Here is a 19,747-nt window from a genome sequence, read left to right on the forward strand (position 1 = left end):
AGAGGGTGGAGGTCACCACGGCGTCAGATGATGGCGCGAGCAATGAAGGGCCAATGACGTTAAAATATGGGCTGTTCGTAATTGAGACACATTTTACACTTTAAGAGTTCGAGTTATCACCTAGACCCAGACGCAAATCTGACCATGGTTGTCCCTTCCCGTACTACTAGATCCTCTTTCTAGCACTAACAATCTTTTAGCAAGAAGCAATCCAATCCTCTACCGAGCTTTTACTTCATCCCTCACTCCACTGATCCACTAACCGACATAGTACTGTCCCTTCCAGTAGTAGGGTCCTCCGTCCAGAGACACGGCGATGTCCACGAATCCGGTGGCGAAGAGGCGCGGCTGCACGCAGAAGGCCGTGTTGGTGTCCCGGACCACACCCTCTACCTCTCGATCGTAGAAGCGGCACTTGACCAGCGTGTTGGGGCCGAAACACGGGCCGGAGATGTTGACCAGGTTGCCGCCCAGCATGTTACCCTGTTCCGGAGCGAACACCAGTGGAAGGTTCGAACCATCTAGGAATGGAAAAGACAGGTGAGAAAGAGAACGTTAGTGCATGAGTTACCAGTTTTCAGTCGCGCAAGAGTTATAGACATCGACATTGTGATAAGACGATGGCCCCGGCGGCAGGAAGCCACTGCGTCATCGGGTTTATACACGGCCGATCGGATGATCACGCAAAGTGCTGATGATTTATTCGAGCCTTATCTCAGGTGAAGCGTTCTGACGCGATAGCGAGCATCGCTGCGACGTTGAGCAATGTAACGCGAGTGAATCATACAAGGACGATGCCGAAGTTCAAAAGTGATACAAAGCTCGGCAGCATGAGCAATGGCTTACACAAGTGGCTTATCAAAATGTGGCCTGTCGCAACACCATCTTGCGTCAGTTAAATGCACGAGCTAATCGTTTTTCCGTATCAAGGGCCAAATACCACCCCACACATCTTAGAACACCAACTCAGTTTCTTAGTTTCATCCAGCCACTCCTAACTCGCACTCTCATAAAGCTCAGGCCAACCAAAACTCTCTAACACTCTAACTAAAAAAAATAATAATAAAAAACTCACAGAGTTCATGTCGGCAGTTGCCGGCGAGGATCTTCTCGTCGATGCGGAAGATGTGTCGACCGGGGAAGCCGTTGGCCATGCCGGTCGAGGTCAGGTCACGGATGTACATGGTCTGAGAGTACGGCGTGTACGGGTAGGCACTGGTGCCGTTACCGGCATTAAAGCCAACCTAAGAGAGGAGAAAACACGTGAAAATAGGGCTCGGGCGAATCAGCAAATATCTGTGATAAGGAAGCAGACTTTGGTGACAAGTAGTTGCGATTATTCGCTGCTCACTGTACGACATAATCACAATGCTTCGTCGTAGCTCGTAAGCTGGTTTCAACGAATGAAACAAAAAGGATAATACACCTCCGCCATCTCCACATGTCGTGACAGTGTCACTCACGAGTCATTCAATTTCACATATCATATTGGCAGGTTGGCCCCCTGTCCTCCCTCCAACTCACATAAGCAGGAATGCCTCCCTGTCCCTCGTTGCCGTCGCCGCCCGCCTCTGTATGCGTGGTCCAACCCATGTGCAGGTAGTTGAAGAGCGCATACGAGCGCACTTCGTCAGTCGCAACCATCAGCTGGAACGTGTTCGTCTGACGAGAGGAGATAATGGGTCAGGTACCGATAAATAATAGAAACTTCATAAATGGGGCTAGTTATGGCGTTTCAACCTGACCTGACCGATATGAGTTAATCGGGAACGTTGCTCAGAGAATTGGCGACAGTTTTTACAGGTTCAGATAAGCGTGTCTTTTCGTTACGGGATAAAAAAGCAAAAGAAGCATACAGTCGATAAAAAGCAGTAATGAAGTGGGCACAGAATCACACATATCTTACCATGAAACATTGTGACTTCTCTCTGGCGACAGTTGTTGATGTATGGTGTCATAAATGTAAGCCGAGTAAATAACAGCGTTGTGACAGCCATATCAAAGATACAGCTTTGAGACGATAGACGGGCGAAAAAAGAACGGACAATCAATAAAGAAAGTGCTGTCTTTATCTTATATGAGCAATTACAGCGGTAACTGAGGGTGACAGTCAACCGAAAACAGTCGGCACACTCACCACTCGTCGGGCGCGCGAGTTTGAGTTTCCTCCGTTGAACGAGACATTCTTCCACGTAGTGATGACAATGTGTTTGGGAGTAAACGCCTCGGCTCCAACGATTCCCTCGCGGATGTCCCATTTAGCCCGCTCGCGCAGCTCCACACCAAACTGGTCATATCTCTCGTACAGATCTCGCTCAATCCTGTGGAACGGACGGGAGAGAGGAGAGAGGCCGTCAGCAATGAGGAGAGAGGGGCAGAGAGGGGAGGGAGGAGGGGAGGTCATCCCCAACCGACGAGCGGTTGGGGAGGGGCGCAGGGGACAGCGGTGGCGGTGGTGCCGGCGGCAGTCGACGGCTGACGGCGAACGGAGCAAGTGGCCTGCAAATGTGCACTCGGAAAAAGGTTACAGGAGGGAAGAAAACTATCATCAAAACTGCTAAACTGACTCTGCCACCGCAGACGAGTCTAACGACTCAACCAGCGACTCAGTCGCCACTGCTGCCTGTACTGCTGATCGCGCCGGCTCTGGTCTTCTTCGTTGACCTGCATATTCGGTGAGGTCTGTGGACATCTGACATGTGCTTTTTTACTGTGATCATACCAACGACTTTTTAGCATTCTCAACGCCAATAAGTCCACTTCTTGACTAATGAACAAATCAATCCAATAGGGTGTAACAAAGATTCTACGTCTCTTCGTCGTAAATTAGGATCAGCTATGAGTATCCCAACGACGAACGTGAGCTGATAACATTTCCAGGCCGTGGTCATTTTTCAGTGTTAATCGTTATATTTGTTTGTTTTTGTTTTGTTGGGTTAAGCCCTTTCGGTCCAATAAGACCATATCAGAGCCGGGAGGATCATAGGATATAGGGGGAGACATTGGTCTGGGTAGGCACCCTAGTGAGTCGCCGGGGCTGAGCCCGTCCAGAGGACAGGCCACCCAGCCCCAAGGCACTCACTGCACCCGGCTACGGGGTGCGCTCCCTCGGGAGCAGCGGTGCCGCTCCAAGGGAGCAGCCCGCATGAGATAAAGTTGCCTGTCCAGCCTGGAGGGGGGTTGCGGCGTGGAGGATAAGGATTTCAGTATCCTGAGGATAGAAGCACGGAACGGTGTGTCGTGTGAACCGACCTGTAGTAGACTCCTGGCCGCCGCGTGTCGGTCTCCTCGCCACCGATCTCCCCCATGACACACTTGCTGTAGAAGGGCCCGATGAAGGAGGGATCGTTCTTGACCGGCCAGTCCGGCTGGGGGAACGTCAGCGGGTACGTCTGCGGCTCCGAGGTTGGTACGGAGAACCCGAGGAAGCCGTGCAGAGACACCTGTTAGCGGTAAAGAGAAACGTCAGTACAATGAGAGGTTGGGAGGTGGCGGATGTGTCGGTTGGAGCAGGGGTTACAGGCGAACGTGTTAGCATGGAAGGAAGCTTCAGCCCTGCGTACGGTAGGACAATGGATATTAGACATGCTGATGTTACGTGGAGTACCGAGTGGTTAACTCTCTGATACAACAGGCATCGTGTATCATAAGAGCTCCATTTGTCCCGACCAGACCAACTGAATAACCCCTGGGTCTTGGCGCGAATCATACCTATTACCTATGCACTATCGTGGATCAAGAGGATACCCGTTTTATAATAAGTTCTACGCAGTACGTACCCATGTATAGTTGAAGAGGAACCCATAGAAGGGGAACCTGAAGTTGAGCTTTTTGTCAATCTGCGGCGTCAGGTCGTTGATGTCCTTCTGGTAGTCGTTGGGGTCCTTGTAGGGGTACATCATCTCGGATCGGATCTCGTTGAGTCGGTCCTCGGTAATGACATAGTGTTCCTCGTCGTCCCACGCGTCGTACGAGTTCAGGCCGCCAGAAGGACCACCTGGGAAAAAAGAGACACAAGAGGCGACGGATCAGGACAAAGGGATGCCGAATGGTCATCGGTCATCAGAATGAAACGACTTCGTTTGTGCCCTATTCTCTTTGTCGTTTCTTGGAAATTTCATGACCCGTTTTAAAAGCGGCAGTTGGCACCAACTGATAGCTCAAGAGCAGCAAGGAGCACTCCAACTATTGCACCATCACTGTGTCAGCATGTCAGTATCTTACTATCTAAGAAGCTGTGTGTCAGGAAACGTGACCAGTATCTCGGCAACTGTGTGTCAGTGCACGGGCCAGTATCTCGGCACTCGGCAGCTCAGAGCAGAGTGGCTGGTGACGTCACCCCCCCCCCCCAGTACCCCCCCCCCCCCCCTCCCCTCCACAGCCCGGGGTATTAGCGTGGCCGTAGATAGGCCGCCGTGCTGGCTCGCGATAAGACGTTATCGGTGACTGCGAGCCTGAGGTGCCGCAGGGGGGCCGGCACCGCTGCCGGCGCTGCAGCCGAATGACAGAAAAGGAAAACGGCGGAAATGTTAGCACTTGGAATGCTACTGTGTGAGCTTTGAGCCATTTCAAGCCGAGGAGATGGGATCGAAAATGGCGGAATCCCTGGAAGTGAACCATAAAAGCATGTATTTAGGCTCTACTATGCTGCAATGTCATGCGAGGGCGCGGTTCCGCAGTAAGAAGCCTGAGGACGGACTGGCCCGCAAAGCAAATGCCTGCATGTATTGTTGTACTTCATGAAATTCACATCAAATCAGCACATTGTTCCGACCTTTCTATGCATCTGGCGCTTCGTCGATAGTCAAGAGTTTTTGAAAGAGTTTACTTCGAGTATTGACCAAAAGTTATTTGAACTTCTAGAGGTCCAACTGGCCCAAATAAATCGGGCGGAGCGCACAATCAGTTTCAGTGCAATGCCGGCAATGTTTGCAGTGGCTCAGCAGCTGCGCACTGCCATCCTGTGCTGACGAGGACGTTTAATGTTTATCGAGCCGCGTATGTTGTGACACCAGTACCGGGGTACGTCGTGTCCGGTGACGTGGTACGGGCCAGTTTTGGTGGAAAACACTGCAACCCACTCAGTTGTGACGAGGAGGCGAGCCGCAGCGGACTGTCTTCTCACTGGTCAGGCAGGAGTTGCAAGAGTCGGGAGACGATACGACAGAGTCGGAATTATGGTTATCCAGGCGAACAGTCATTGCTTTTACGGTGAGTTGTGTGAAAGTGATAGATCACTTTGCCGTTAACTGTTGAAAACGATATCACTGCTGTGTGACTTCATACGGATTTTTTTCTCCTGGGTCGTATCATGCACGATACTGAGGCCAAAAACGCGCTTCTGTGAACAAGCTTTACATAGGCTGATGCTTCTAGAGATTCCTCTTGTCACTTCTTAAGCATAGCCCGCGCAACATTCAGGACCCCTTGCTAATTCGTTTGCAAACAAATAATCGCAGCATGCATTAGTGCAAAAAAACCGGAGTTGGCTTTGTGTGCATTATTTCAAGCACACGCATGAGTAAGACAAGAAGTCATCTTGGTGACCCTTTGTGCCATCCTGAACAGCAAAGATAGCCTCCTCAGCGGGTGAGTCACGTTTCTTTGTGTCGCAGTTGTGCGATAGTGCGATATACACCGTGGGTAAGACGGAAGTCCCACAGTATCGGTGATTGATGTCGAGAGGCCACGCCGATAGCGTAGCTCCGCGGTGCGTAAATCCGATCATGAATCATAGCCAGCGGCAATGTCAGCAGTCCGCACACAAACGACTGACAAACTGCAAGCGGATCTTTGAATTGCATTGGCTTAGATAGCTAGCAACTACCACTTAAACATTAAAAGCAGGTATGTAGATAGAGTTTAAACGGATGGATGGCTCATGCCTGTTGAGCCAGAGCCCAATGACAGAGCCGGAGCTCATGCTTAAGGAGCTGCATTGCATAGGTCCCGTATTGGCATATAGGCCATTCGATTGTGCGATTTCGAAGATCGGGAGGATTTAGATTGCAAAGTTTAACGTGTCCATCAAAGTCGGAAACGGTCCGTTCCATTCAACCGACTTCAACAAGCTGCGACTGCTCCCGCACCAGCCGCAGACCATCTCTGTCAGGAGTGAAAGATAACCCAGCTATGGCATCCCCAGCCACCCAAAGATATTCGAAAGATATCCGCAATGTCAATGTCAACAAAATGTATCCAAGATTCATACAAAAGACGGAACACATTTCTAACAATTTTTTGAATTAAATAAAGCAAGTACATCTAATGCTTCATTACGGAGGAGGCGCCTGATTCGAAAAGAGCGTCAATTTATGCGTTAGCAGGCCCGTGGAATGCAGCATCTAACCATTCGGGGCTCGCCCAACAAAGCGCCGCCGTACTCACTGTAATAAGAGTTGCTGATTTTCCCGGAACCCATCTGGCGCCGGGAGCGATTGCGGGCCGTCGCCCCGCTTACTGCCACCACCAGCACCAGAAGAGCCAGGGCCAGCCCCGTGCTGCCGCGGGCCGCCGCCATTGTCTGTCGTGCTCGGACACCGAGCTGCCTCAGAGCTCACACCCCGGCAGTCGGTCTTCAAAGAGTTACACAGTGGTCGGAAGTCACTGTCTTCGCAGTCTGGTTGGCTAAATCAGTTTCCTTGCAGTCCCACTGACTTATTAGTCAGCCTTCTAACAGCTCGAGGGGCTCTTCAGTCAATCGTCTCACAGCTAAGCGGAGTTCTCAGTCTCGAATACGACTTTATCGGGTCCTCAAAACCCCAGCAACAGCACTTCTCTGTCGACAGCCGCCACACCACTGGCTGCCGGTTGGCTGGCTGCGTTCAAACTGTGTCTAATCGGGGCACTGATAGCGGCAGGTGAGTCGCCGCCGCCTCCGCAGCGACCCGGGCCGCGCAGCGCCGATAGCGACAGCGAGGGCACAGGCGGAGGTAGAGGTGCAAACCTGGCTGTATGACTCGGGTTCCAGCCCACCAAGTTTAGTAGAGGTGTCCACAAACAGGAGCATTCTCATATGCTTCACGTCTGATGGACGGGAGGGTTCCATCAAAGACAAAATACATGTTTTGCGTAGGATGGTCAAGCCCGAAGAGTACAACATCGAGGTCAACCTCAGCCCACGAAGGCAGCATAGCTCGGTAAGCACATGGATTGAAGGATCAGATGAATACCTACTATAATAGTCACAAAAATGTCAGCGATGAATAAATCAGAAGTCATACGTTCAAACGTTACCTACTTCCGAAAAGGCGACAGAGAACAGAGAGGTCGCCAATGACAAGAAGAGCACCAAGCCGTCATTAAATTTTTAAAACGGACATTGAATCGGTGATTCCAACCAACTAGACAGTGGACACCTCCCTAACAACGAGCAATATGCACCTGCTCTCATGAAAAAAAAAATACGCACTACGCAGGGTTTGCATCTCGAGCGATAGCACATATGAGTGGTGCAAGATGCAGCCGTGAACATTCCTGCGTGTTCACGATAGGGAAGTCCGACGAAGGACGATAACATATCGGAGTGAATCGAACTAAAATGGCGCCGAAATTCGATGAGGTGTGCAGATGCCAATACCTATAGAGATGAATGAATCATCAATTGACATATTCACTGATGTTTCGTAATGATCAGGTAAATGACAGGTCCATATTTTTTTTTTGTATGAAGTCATTACGTTTGACGTCATTATGAAGTATGAAGTCATTACGTCAAACGTATTATGAAGTCAAACGTATGAAGTCATTACGTTTGACCTGTTTCGTTCGTATTCCATTGTAAGGTGAAAAGGCTCCAGTGACTCCTCAGTAATAGTTTATTTGGGCAGTCAAAGACAGAATTTTCACTACATGCATGACGTTAAGCTTGGTAACCCAGCATGACCCATAAATACAGGGTGTTCATTAGCAAATGACATAAAGTAAGCCCCCGCTGGAGGCACATAATGTGTACCTACTTTAACATATAAACAGCACACCGTTAGTATGATAGATCTTGGACATTTGACATCACAAACACGAAAATCAGTTGTGACCCTTGGTTTCTCTATAGGAGGTGCTCGAAGTGTGGCAAGCTCTGCCCGGCGCCGGATGTGCCGCGCCATTTTTCTCAGATGCTCGCCGACCGTCTTCGGCCACTTACGGCAGCATGTATGTAGTTCATCAAGGTGCTTGAGTTCTTTCCGCACCTTATTGAGCTGCTTGGAGCCAGAAGGTGAAGTTCAGGCAGGAAAATCCTTAGAAGGTGGAGAGACTTACCATTCTTCCAAAAAACACCCAATATCCACGCTCGCAAGTCTTCAGGAGGCCGGGAAATGTCTTTTTTTTGGAATGTATGGACAATTCTCTGCAAGAAACTGAGCTGGCAACCATACCGGGCGATCGTAACTGCCGTCCTCTCCACTGACAATATGGTGTCAAGGCTGGAAGCGTGCACCCTCTGGCTCAGACAAGCGGAATAATTGTTCGAATGGGTGATCTGGAGTGCTGAGAAGTGCTTAGTGCTACAAACAGAAAGAATACAGACCAGTCTCCTGGTCACCGGCGAATTCACAGAGGCTGATTCCATGCAAGAATCCGCACGGAGCAAAGGTCATGGGCCATGATCAGAGTAGAAAATGTATTCCTCGTTACTCGTACTGAGTCATATCACTAGAGTGCCGTGCTGAAAACCATGGCGCAGTTTAACCATGATTATTTGTCTAGCGATGAGTGATGAACATGCATATGGTTTTCATCCCGTGAAATTCCATTTTGATTCTACGTCACTTTCCTACACATATTAGTGCAAACAAACTCAGCAAAGATCTATGTAGATGAACCCACGCAATAGAAGGCAATAATAGAAATACTCCGCATTCGAAAAAATATGCATTGTTATTAGCCTTCTTAAAAACGATAATGAGCATCCACTAGAACTGATACGTCGGCCATCCACTGAAAACGCCGGGAGGTGATAAAAACGCCGTCAATCACCGCCCTGTCTGAAGCCTACCGAGCGCATGTAATTTCACATACCTACATATAATTACTTTCCCAGAAACCCTTCACCTCGCCGGGGGCTCCCTCCGTACGGAGCAGCAGCGTATGACCTCGCCAGAAGGGTTATGACGCAGGAGACACACCCTCTTTGCCGGGAACCCCGTCCACACTCACAGTATGACGTCAATATGACGTCACCGACTGGACGACGGCGGCGGCTCGGACGTCTGTTATATAAGGAGGCGCTGACCGCCCGGACGATTTTAAACCGAACGTAACGCCGGAGCCAGACGCATACGCATGCTGATCGGTCCAGTTTAGATGCGCAGAAACCGTCCCGAGCTCCGATAACGCAGTCTGAATCTAAACTGAAGTGCTTTAGAGAGGTCATTGCTCTGATTCAGACAGAATCGCAAAGCGTATTTATCATTTGAATATAGGGTGGCCGAACTATACGAACGTGCATTTGGTACATAAACTGTCGAGCGGCAGTGGCCAGAGCGGCTTGGATTGGTAGAAAATCGGACAAAGCCACGCGCTCGGGTGACCTTCGATCGGTTTCGAGCACCCCAAAGAGGACAACGGAGGTGTGTGTGTGGCCACACGCGGAGAAGGAACACTTGAGGCCAGGAACATCGACCGATAGCGGCGCATCCCACCGACAATGATTGCCAGTGAGTGTGTGGACGGTGTGGGCAGAGGCTGCGTTCCCCCGGATCGCAGACTGGTGTCCAAGAGTGCCGTCCAGCCGCTCACTGACCGGGGAGTGCCTGTAGAGTGTCCGAACTCCGAGGAGTGTGTTGGGAGTGTCCCGGGGTCGGCAGCGTCGCTCTGCGGCAGGAAGGGTGTTCATAGAGTTGGTGACGGCTGCTGACGGAGCTCACAATGCCTCCAGGTGTCGAGGAGATGCGGAACCAGGCGCACGGCCTCTGCCGAGACTACCTGCACGGCGCGTGGCAGCTCATCTCGCCAGATGACATGGTCATCAAACCCATCAGGTGGGTCCCGTGTATCATTTCGTCAGAAAATAAAGCGATCACTAAACCATTCAGGTTGGTCACGCTCATACGCCGAAGCGAGCATGGCTAAGGTATTTAAAACAAATTCATTTCGTATGTAACATCCACTCAATGAGGATTGGCTACCAATACGTTCTCTCCTATTCCTCGAGTCAAAGTCTCGGGCCACAGATAACAGTAGTACTACTGTTATTTGTGCTCGAGCCAATATCATATTCGAGTCTCGACAAAACTAGCACAAAGGACTGGCCGCCTTGTATTTCAACTAGCGTGCCAGGGCTGCCCAGATGGTTATACGATCCCCAAATATGACGAACACCTGTGACTCTGAGCCACATGGACAAAAAAAATGGGCACTGTCACCCAACTTACCCGCAAGTTTTCTACATATTTCTAATGTGTTTGCAATTGCATCCACCGTCATTTGAATGGTATCAGTGCACCTCAGTCGTATTAGTGAATGATATATTTTTTGTGGGTAAAAAGTATTTAAAAAATGTCAGTGAAACATTACTTGAGTTTTTTTTATTCGGATGGCCGCTGTCTATAAAACTTATTTTGACATTTCGGCGATGGGCTCTACTTCGCACATAAACATGTGACTAAAATCATGAGGAAAATCGTTCGAAGTCATCGGCGATAAAAGAGAATATCACCGCATCAACTGTGGACATAAATGTTTTCCATTGCTCACCCACATGTGCCGTTCCGCGAATGACGCCTTGCTTGAGTTAATGTTACAAAATACGCGAAGACTTATAGGAAGTGTTCACATTTCTGCCCTTCTGTTTACATACGGCGACGACAACCGGAGCATATCATCCACACATTTATCAATTCAAATGAAAAGGAGCCCATTACAACCAAACCAGGCACGCCAGAGCGTACAGTGGAAATGTATGCGTACAGTGCGCAACGCGCTAGCTTTAGCGGCCTGGCATGCCAGACACCAGACCGAAGACAACGCCAGCAGAAGAACGAACTTATGCAATAACATCCGGCCTACGTCGCTATACGAACGGCCAGCCACGCAGTCCGGAATTCTTCCACGAGCATACGACAAACGTGCCGGCCTCGGTCCATATTTTGTGGATTGTGAAAGCGAGCCTTGTTTGAGATCTGGCTCCATTCAACGCAACTTGAGGCGGGGGAGAGGAATCAACAGATGAGAGGTCGCAGCGCGTGTGCTTGCTTTGAACGTCACTAACGCGAAACAGTTCGTAGATTGGAACTAGACACGATCATGACGAAGTTGTGAACGCCGATGCGCACTATGAGACTACAGGTTAAATTAAAGCTTGGTTTCTTAAATCGGAAAGGGTCTCCATATGGCGTTAAAGTGGACCACGCTGCTCGTATACACTGCAGTCCACTTGTCTACGCGGCTCTTCTTCCATTCCGATCTGGAATTGAAATCATCAAGAACATCAAGAACACACCAAGGTCGATAGAATCAAAAGTTCTTGGCCAAGTTAACAGAAAAACAAATCAAACCTCTATAATTGGCAACTGAACCAAACAACTTTATCATATCAGGTTGAAATGAATCAGATAAGGCACACAAAAACGGCTCCAATATACCTAATCGAGAACAGCTCTGGAAGTCAGTAATCACTTTGTTTTTGGATATCAGTATTACCTACGGACAGGCGGCTCTAAAATTGGGCACTATTATTTTATAGTGCAGTTGTCTGTGTAGCTATCAATCCGTGACAAACTATATGTGTGTTTTCAGCGGCGGAATGAGCAACTTTTTGTTTCTGTGCGAGCTGCCCGACGATCAGCAGCCGTTGGCCGGGGAGCCGTGTCAGGTGCTGCTCAGGATGTATGGACAGGTAAGCAGAGCCTCGCATCCCAACAACTCGCGAGAGGAACATTCCCATTACGTTGTGAGTACACTGAACTCCATGATATTTTACTGTCGGCGTTAGGTAACGCGAATCAGTCGTGATATTATTGGTCTGTAATTGCTAAGGCAGCGGATTGACCAAACGTTCGTAATTCATCATGCAGCCCTCCCTCACGATTCTGCTCCTATCCAGGTGCAGGACGGGGGCCACGAGTCTATCACGGAGTCGGTCATCTTCACACTGCTGGCCGAGCGGAGACTCGGGCCCAAACTGTACGGCATCTTCCCCGGGGGAAGGCTGGAGGAGTTCATTCAGGTCAGTGGCTGAATCAGTGATCAGTGAATCAGGCAGGTCAGTGATCTGAATGACAGAGGAGTTCATATTTCATTCAGAGTTTACCGACAAAAGCTGGAAACCAATAGGTACGGTCAACTCAATTATATGTGTCGCTAAACGTCAATGAAACGTAAGTCACACATTTTTCATCGATAACATCTTCATCGACGTTTGAAAATGAACAAATCGCCTATTTCCAGTCTACTGAACGAAATACTACGATGCACTAAAGAAAGATATGTTGAGATGTCACGGATCAACACGGCAATGTCTTTTGCACCCCCAGGCCTCCTCTCTGCGGTACAGTGACCTGCGCTCTCCCGAGGTCAGCCGTCAGATCGCCCGTCAGCTGGCCACGGTCCACTCGCTAGACGTGCCCATCTGCAAGGAGCCCAGGTTCATCTGGCAGATGATGAAAAAGTAAGAAAGCGTTGACAAAGAATCTTATAAGTTATACCTCTCTTAAACTACATAATTTCTTCTTATGTCTCAGCTTCAGCACATGGGCCTCAGTCGCTGTGGCTCGCTAGTTTGCAGGCAACTATAATTTGAGCACGGCTTCATATTGATTTTAGAATAGTTGGAATAACTGAACAGACTTTAAAATGTTGGAAAGACCAAACTGTTTATTCCCTTTTCGCCGACAGGTGGATCCGGATGACCAAAGAGTGTCTGGACGACCGAACCATGGCAGAGCACGCCGACAAGGTGGATGTCATCAAATCACTGCGGCTGGTCAGCTTCGAACAGGAAATGGAGTGGCTCAAGTAGGTGGCACCTATATACGGCCTTGGGTGGCACGAAGATATGTAGTATGTAGAGTAATGCATGACATTGCATTTGTACCGGAGGTTTGATTTTGATTTTGGAGGTTCTCTAGTGCATTTGAATAGGTTCTCCGTGGTCAAGCGGAAGATGACAAAGGTCACGAAGGGTTCTGAAAACAAAATTAGGAGTTAATTTCCAATCAAAATTTTGATTTTTTAACCAAGATTCCGAAGGGCACGCTTGTCAATACAAAGATGCAGCAGGGCTTGGTCAGCGCCGGCCGATAATTGTCACGTTGATAACGATGTCGTGCTTGATATTAAAAGGTCAACTTGAGGTAGGAAGTAGAAACGCATTAACTTATTGCTAAGCATGCATGCTGGCAAATGACTCACTTGAAAAGTATGTAGAAACGATACCATACAGTGTAACCCGATGCTTGTCGCCACGCTCCACCAGAACGCACAAAACCTCAGCTAGTAACAAGCCAGGCAGCTTGAGTTCATGTTCCAACATTTCCCAGTGCTCCTGTCCATCTGCCCCCCCCCCCCCGTCTGTCCGTCTGTCTGTCTGTGTGTGGTCGCCGGTCGAGGAGGCGATATGACACGGGTTCCGAACAGACCCCTGTGGTGACCTTTGCCCTATGCACCAGTCTCTCTCGGTCCGGGGTCCACCCGCGGACGGTTCGCCGTCCAGACCACTCACGTGGCCGGCCGGCTGGTCCAGTCCTTGTGCCGAGGTCGGAGGTCGCCAGAATTGCGTCGTCGAATGATGCAGTCAATGCGCGGATCATTGATTTACAACGAACTAATATCATGTCTGCATATCCAATGTCACAACAGTTAATGTCCATCGTCCAAGTAACCTTTTAAACGTTTTCCCTAGGGACATCAACATAGAATACTCGTAAGCTACTGCAGTTACATACGAATTACAATTAACTTCATAAATGTACTGACGGCGGGACCACGGCGGTACTGACCACGAGCGGTCTTCAACTCCCGTTCTCCTCGCCCTCAGGCGGTATTTCGACCGAGTACCATCTCCGGTGGTATTCTGCCACAATGACCTCCAGGAGGGCAACGTACTCCGGCACAGCGACGTCAAGGGAGGTCGGCAGCGACTCACACTGATCGACTTCGAGTACTGCAGCTACAACTACCGTGGCTTCGACCTGGCCAACCACTTCTGCGAGTGGCTGTACGACTACTCCTCGCCGCAGCCGCCCTTCTTCACGGAGCACCCGGACCGATGGCCGAGTCGGGATGAACAGGTGAGGGAGCTTTGAGTCCCCAGCGGTAGGGATGAGGGGACGAGTTGGCAGGGACGGACGAGTTACGGAAGGGACGTATGAACCTTCTTTGCTTTCCCTTCCCTTGCCGACAAGCGAACTGAATTGGGACGAGCGAGTGGGATTCTCCAGTTACTGACCAATGACTGATCTGACAATGGCTGATGAGTGGTGACTGAGGCTTGACGTATAAAGCGGAAATAAAAAAGCGCAAACACTACAGCACATTTTGGTGTTGGCAGGTTTCATTCTACCACTTGAGAAAGAGCAAAGTAACCAAAAGGCAAATTCCTTTCCAAGATTCAGTGAAAGCAAATCGGAACTGCGCGCAGTGATAGGCAATCCGCTTGTTTCCAAACTATCGGCTAGCTCTACTGCCAGTCGAATGAGGAGTGGACTCGTCCAATGACCTCCATTTCAACAGACACCGGTACAAAGCCAGCCCCTGTACCCAATCAACACAGACTGCAAAACAGTCGGAAATTCTGAGCCCGACCAAGCCTCCTGAGAAAAGTTCAAATTGTTTATCGGTGACATTGGCAGCTGGGTCTGAATGATTGCAGACGACCAATGTTCGACGCGCTATGGAGGTCGCGAGCAAAAGCACGCAGTAATCGAAGGCCGAATGCTCCAGTTCTGACAGATGTGTCAAAGTGGAACTGTCTGGAATTTTCTTCTTTTAAAATATGGGACTCGAAGGTGACCAGCACCAGCACCAGCAATTGCAATGAATTGAAGGAAACATTCCGGATTTTATGTCCATAGTTCACCATAAAAGTATCACTATGCGAGTCTGAAGAAACCGACTTACGGCACATTGTTTCCCTGGGGAACGTATTTTACTCCCGTTCTTTTCTCCCATTCTTCAAAAACAAGCCATACTGGGTCGAATGGGGATGATGGCAGAAAGCCTGAACAGACACACGCTTGTTCCATATCTCATCCAAATGCCCGTACATATTGCATGCTATGCGTCACATGTGGCAGCAATGTGTAATATACAAGAGTACATACGTAGAACATGGCACGATGCGTCGCACATAATATGGTTTGTTCTGATGAGTGCACACTGGAGTAATGAGAACCTCGAGGCTCGTTTCGTGCTTGGCGTGCGTCATTTTTCCTCCCAGATCAAAGCTCGTGGGAGGACAGTGAGACGCCAACTCCCGGACATCCTTGTTTATCAGAGTCGGAGGTTGTCATCATCCACTCAGTTTTTCCCAGAATAATTTTCCATCTTCGATTGGTAATGCGTCAACCACCACCATGTCTCGCCGTCTCAGCTGCGAAGTCATGACGTGGGTGTTCAACAAACCTATCAATGTCAAATTGTTTTGCCAATTGTACAAGAAGCAGGGATCATGGCGTCATTGAAGGGTGCGTAATTTCCGACATAATCCGCATCATGTTGAGACAGAAAACATGTTCAGGAACGTTCGACATTACAGTTGCCATAGGGAGGCAGACGTGGTTTGTTCACTAAAACTGCACAAATAATGTCCCCGGCCATAACCAAAGCAATGCTTACTTACGAAATCAGTGTGCAGATATTTCGACCAAATGTTATACCAATACCGACAGGACAATTTGGCCTAGACCTAAAAAGGAGGCCCGGCTTAAAAAATATATATATATATATATATATATATATATATATATATATATATATATATATATATATATATATATATATATATATATATATATATATATATATATATATATATATATATATATATATATATATATATATATATATATATATATATATATATAAAACGTCCACTGAGCCCGGTCCTGAGATCGACCGGTGTCTCTAATAAAAAGCGACATCCCGGGGAGAATTCCGGACATGTTTTGGAGCAGACACAGACACTTACGACGCAGACACCGGGTAGGCACGGCGGCGACGCCGGCGTTGCAGCTGCAGACCAACGCCAGACCCTGCTGGCGGGCGCGCTATCCGGTGCACTTGTCCCCAGCGGTCACCTTCAGCGAGGGAAGCCGACACACCTCCCTGCTGAGGGGGTGTGCACCCCTCACACACCCCTCGACCATGTGCCGAAACCGGGACGCGGTCTGGCTGGTCCAAAACTGGGTAACATAACACAGAGTGAGCTGCACGGCAGAATCCACGTCAACAGTACGTGCGGTGCGGGTTCAGTGCTGGTCCTGCCAGAGCTTAACACTCTTGGACGGGTCGGAGAACGCAATGACTTAAAAACGGGTTCATGAGACGAGACAGCACTCCTTATCGGGCTGTCGTATTGAGTTTTAACGTTTCCCAAGGTCGTTGTCGGCTAAATACATAACTATTGAAACCGCTCACTCCACAAAGTCAAAAAGTCAAATCCATCACTTAATTAAACTCTAAGCCATGTGTTTTCCGGGATCAGTGTCCCTTGTCTCAATCACCCTGGCCTGAGTTCAGCCCGTCGGCAGCCCTGGTAACTCCAGTCAGACAGCCACTGTTCCGAAGGCCGGAAAGCGGAGAACATTAATCATAAAGGACCGGCGAGGTCGCGCACCAGGCCGAGAGGCAGATGGACAATTCATATTGTTACCATGCCGATGAAACGGACACTTCGTTACGAACAGATACGCAGGCTCCGAAGCAAAAACAGGGGGTGGGTCCGGTGGGGGCTAATAACCAGATGTGGATTATTTAGAATACTATACAAATGATAAATGTACGCTATCGAAAACTATAAAATGACGGTCCGAGATAAGCGCTTCTGTAATAAGGCATTTGTCATCCCTGACCGGTTTTTTTTTCTGAACATTACAAGCTATTCATAAAACATGATAACACCTACCATTAAAGGGACTATCCCACCTTTAACATGGGGTTTGAGTTGAGATAGCCAAGTTTGCGGCGAGGTTCAGAAACCACTATCTATCTAGGTTGCAACCCCCGCGGCCTCTTGGTGTTGAAGAAATTCGTTCCCTTCATTTGAAAATGGGCCTTGTACAAGGCCCTATCTTCAACATGGAGCGACCGTTAGTGTGACGTCACCTCGTTTAGTCATTCTGATTTAAATGGGTTTGTTCGTTGAAAAATCACTTAAAACTTGGTCTGAACTTTGTTGTGGTGCCTACAGAGTAAAAAGAATCAGCTTTATGACAGTAATGTGGCCTGGGGAAGGAGGTAATTTTGGGCTGTGACGTCACATATTTGAAAGTTTGTGTTTGGAATATGGGAAGCCTAAGTTTAATGAAAAATAAATGCCAGAACCGTGTTCCTGGTCATCCAAGCTATAAAGTCGGGCACAATTTAACTGGTTTTAACAACATTTTAGAAGGTGGTTAATCGCAGTTTCCAAGCGTCAGATGCGCAGAAAACGATCAAACAAAGCTTAAACTACATGCTACAAGCTATTCGGTCTAATACTCGTAAATGACCTAGTAAAAGCAAACAATGCAGAAAAGATATAAATTGCGAAAAAAAACTTTGAGGTGTGCAGAACAATGAGCGAGAAGCCAAGCGACCTTGTTTGCAAACCTGTAACACATGAGCCCATTGACAGCTCAGAGCACAGCCGAAATGCATTTCTTCTTTTGCCCACTACTGAACCACATGACTAACAATCACCCCTGTTTGTCCGCAGCTGCGCTTCATTCGCGCCTACCTGGAGCACCGCTTCAAGACTGCGGCCGTGGACGACGACGACGAACACCCGGTGATGGACAAGGAGCAGCTGCAGCGAGAGGAGGAGAGCATGCTGGACGAGATCAACGTCTACAGTCTGGGCTCGCACCTGTTCTGGGCCGTCTGGAGCATCACCAACGCGGCCACCTCGTCCATCAACTTCGGATACTGGGTTAGTGTACGGCCGGAGCGGCGGAGAGGAGTGTAAACGTTGACAAATTACCACTAGATCTACACCTGTTGTTTTACAGTAAAATTCGAACAAATACTAAAAATGATTCGAACCTATAGCCACAAATAAGTGAACGGCATGCTAGTGGACGGACTGCATTGGCGACCAGAGGCAGCCTTTGATTGAGTCCGATGGACCGGGCCGATTATCCGGGACGATTTTCAGAGGTGTCGACAAAGTGCAGTTAAATCGCACTCTTAAAACTAATAAACTCATTTGCTAGTTACCAACATAGAAAACCAGGTGGTTAACATTACTTCCCCTTCTCCGTTTCAGGATTACAGCCTGTGCCGACTGAAGGCATACCAGCGACAGAAGCAGCACCTCATGGAAAGTGACCCGCGCTGTCCAAAGATGGCACAGGGCGTGAAACGGAACCTCGACTAGAGGTCATCTCCCATGACCCGGTATCGGGTCAGACAAGTCTTGATGAGCTCAGTACGACGGATGTATGACTGGCTCTTGCAGCGACGGTCGCGCCGAGACAAGGCGTCAGCTTGGAGCCCAAACCGCGGCACGCGTGGACACACTAGGTGGCGGTTGGGTGCGAAGCGGGGAAATAGCAGAGGGCGATACGGTAAGTACCAACCATTGAGGAGCTACCGTCTCGAGTGGAGGCTCAGGGCTCTACAGGGGAGCATCACGGATGGCACATTACAAGTTACAGCGATGCTATGTTGAGCGCTCAGTGTGTATCGGCTGCACAAATCCAAGCCAGCCATTAGCGTAGAAGCCTCTGGGGTGCAAAGATTACCACTCAGCAGCCAGCAGGGTAGAGACTAGATGTGCCATTGCTCACAACCGATCGCGAGACGAATTACGTGCCTTACTGGACCCATCAGCCACTAAATGGTAGAACGAGTGATCCATTAAATGTGTGTCTTCTTCGTGGGCTGTGTTTCATGTGCGCATTCCTAATCAGCGACTAGCGAGTACCTCATGTGCACCCATCGGAGACCAAGAAGAGTCTGTTTGTGAGTATGGGTTGTGAATAGACTTCAGAGCGCTGTAGACTGCAGTTCACTACTGTGCAAGCGATAATTGGTCAGTGATTGGTTTTAGATGTGAAAGTGTTTGAATGGAGAGAAATGATGTATTGATCATGTTAGTTTTAGAAGAGAGTGGTCAGTATTAGAAGTCTGTCAGACCAGACGATTTGTCTTCAATTTCTCTGTAAATACGAGTGAATGGGGCTGACATTACAAACGATTATCATATCACAATCTCGATTATCGCTTTGAAAACGTATAAGCATGTAGGTAGTATGATTGCCTGCTGTTGGCATGTCTGGCTGGGACCAAAGCAGATGGTCCATCAATATGCAACTGTGGCGTGCAATTACGATTGGATTCATCGATCAGGGTGATCACCATTGTTTGTGAATCCTGCAATGGAATAGTGATAACACAACGCGCATTATTTACAGCTCACCTGGTCCAATACGTGGAGCTTACCAGGGAAGAGGGAACACAGTGAAGTGTTTGTGAATCAAGGAATGTGACATGGCTGTAAAATAAACCGTGAGCATGGAAAATATTCACCCGTTTCCAGTGTGAACTGAATATGACGGCCGTATGACATACGAACGAAGTTATAGATTGCCATAAACACCACAGCGCA

The 19,747-nt window shown here is 48.8% G+C and overlaps 2 protein-coding genes across 4 annotated transcripts in view; one reads left to right on the plus strand and one right to left on the minus strand.

Annotated features, from left to right (window-relative positions):
* The window catches only part of LOC122380573 (protein mesh-like), a 19,581-nt gene extending 12,729 nt beyond the window's left edge, over positions 1–6,852 (minus strand). The window contains exons 1-7 of the mRNA XM_043363849.1: positions 6,388–6,852; positions 3,780–3,997; positions 3,253–3,443; positions 2,138–2,321; positions 1,525–1,662; positions 1,076–1,244; positions 264–521 (exon numbers count right to left, since the gene is read on the minus strand). Coding sequence (XP_043219784.1) covers positions 264–521; positions 1,076–1,244; positions 1,525–1,662; positions 2,138–2,321; positions 3,253–3,443; positions 3,780–3,997; positions 6,388–6,520 — 1,291 coding nt within the window. The 5' untranslated portion in view covers positions 6,521–6,852. The remainder of the gene's footprint in view (positions 1–263; positions 522–1,075; positions 1,245–1,524; positions 1,663–2,137; positions 2,322–3,252; positions 3,444–3,779; positions 3,998–6,387) is intronic.
* Positions 2,534–19,661, plus strand: LOC122380575 (choline/ethanolamine kinase-like). 3 transcript variants are annotated; one of them, XM_043363856.1, is made up of 9 exons: positions 2,534–2,675; positions 9,878–9,980; positions 11,737–11,836; positions 12,044–12,166; positions 12,474–12,607; positions 12,835–12,954; positions 13,976–14,228; positions 17,855–18,067; positions 18,404–19,661. In XM_043363856.1, the coding sequence occupies exons 2-9, from the start codon at positions 9,889–9,891 to the stop codon at positions 18,512–18,514; spliced, it is 1,146 nt and encodes a 381-aa protein (XP_043219791.1). In that variant the 5' UTR covers positions 2,534–2,675; positions 9,878–9,888; the 3' UTR covers positions 18,515–19,661. The 3 variants fall into 3 exon arrangements, with proteins under 3 accessions (XP_043219791.1, XP_043219788.1, XP_043219790.1); XM_043363853.1 differs by lacking the exon at positions 2,534–2,675 and adding an exon at positions 5,088–5,211; XM_043363855.1 differs by lacking the exon at positions 2,534–2,675 and adding an exon at positions 9,244–9,656.
* The last annotated feature ends 86 nt before the right edge of the window (positions 19,662–19,747 follow it).

The sequence above is a fragment of the Amphibalanus amphitrite genome, unplaced genomic scaffold (genome assembly GCF_019059575.1).
Source record: "Amphibalanus amphitrite isolate SeventyFive unplaced genomic scaffold, NRLGWU_Aamphi_draft 000101F_arrow, whole genome shotgun sequence".
Lineage (NCBI taxonomy): Eukaryota > Metazoa > Arthropoda > Thecostraca > Balanomorpha > Balanidae > Amphibalanus > Amphibalanus amphitrite.

Bases quoted from the DNA above. Each gene is read 5' to 3' on its own strand.
- LOC122380575 (XM_043363853.1), top strand. From the start codon at position 5,178: ATGGTTATCCAGGCGAACAGTCATTGCTTTTACG. The intron at 5,212-9,877 runs GTGAGTTGTGTG...CAATGCCTCCAG, and splicing joins GAACAGTCATTGCTTTTACG to GTGTCGAGGAGATGCGGAAC. The intron at 18,068-18,403 runs GTTAGTGTACGG...TCTCCGTTTCAG, and splicing joins CCATCAACTTCGGATACTGG to GATTACAGCCTGTGCCGACT.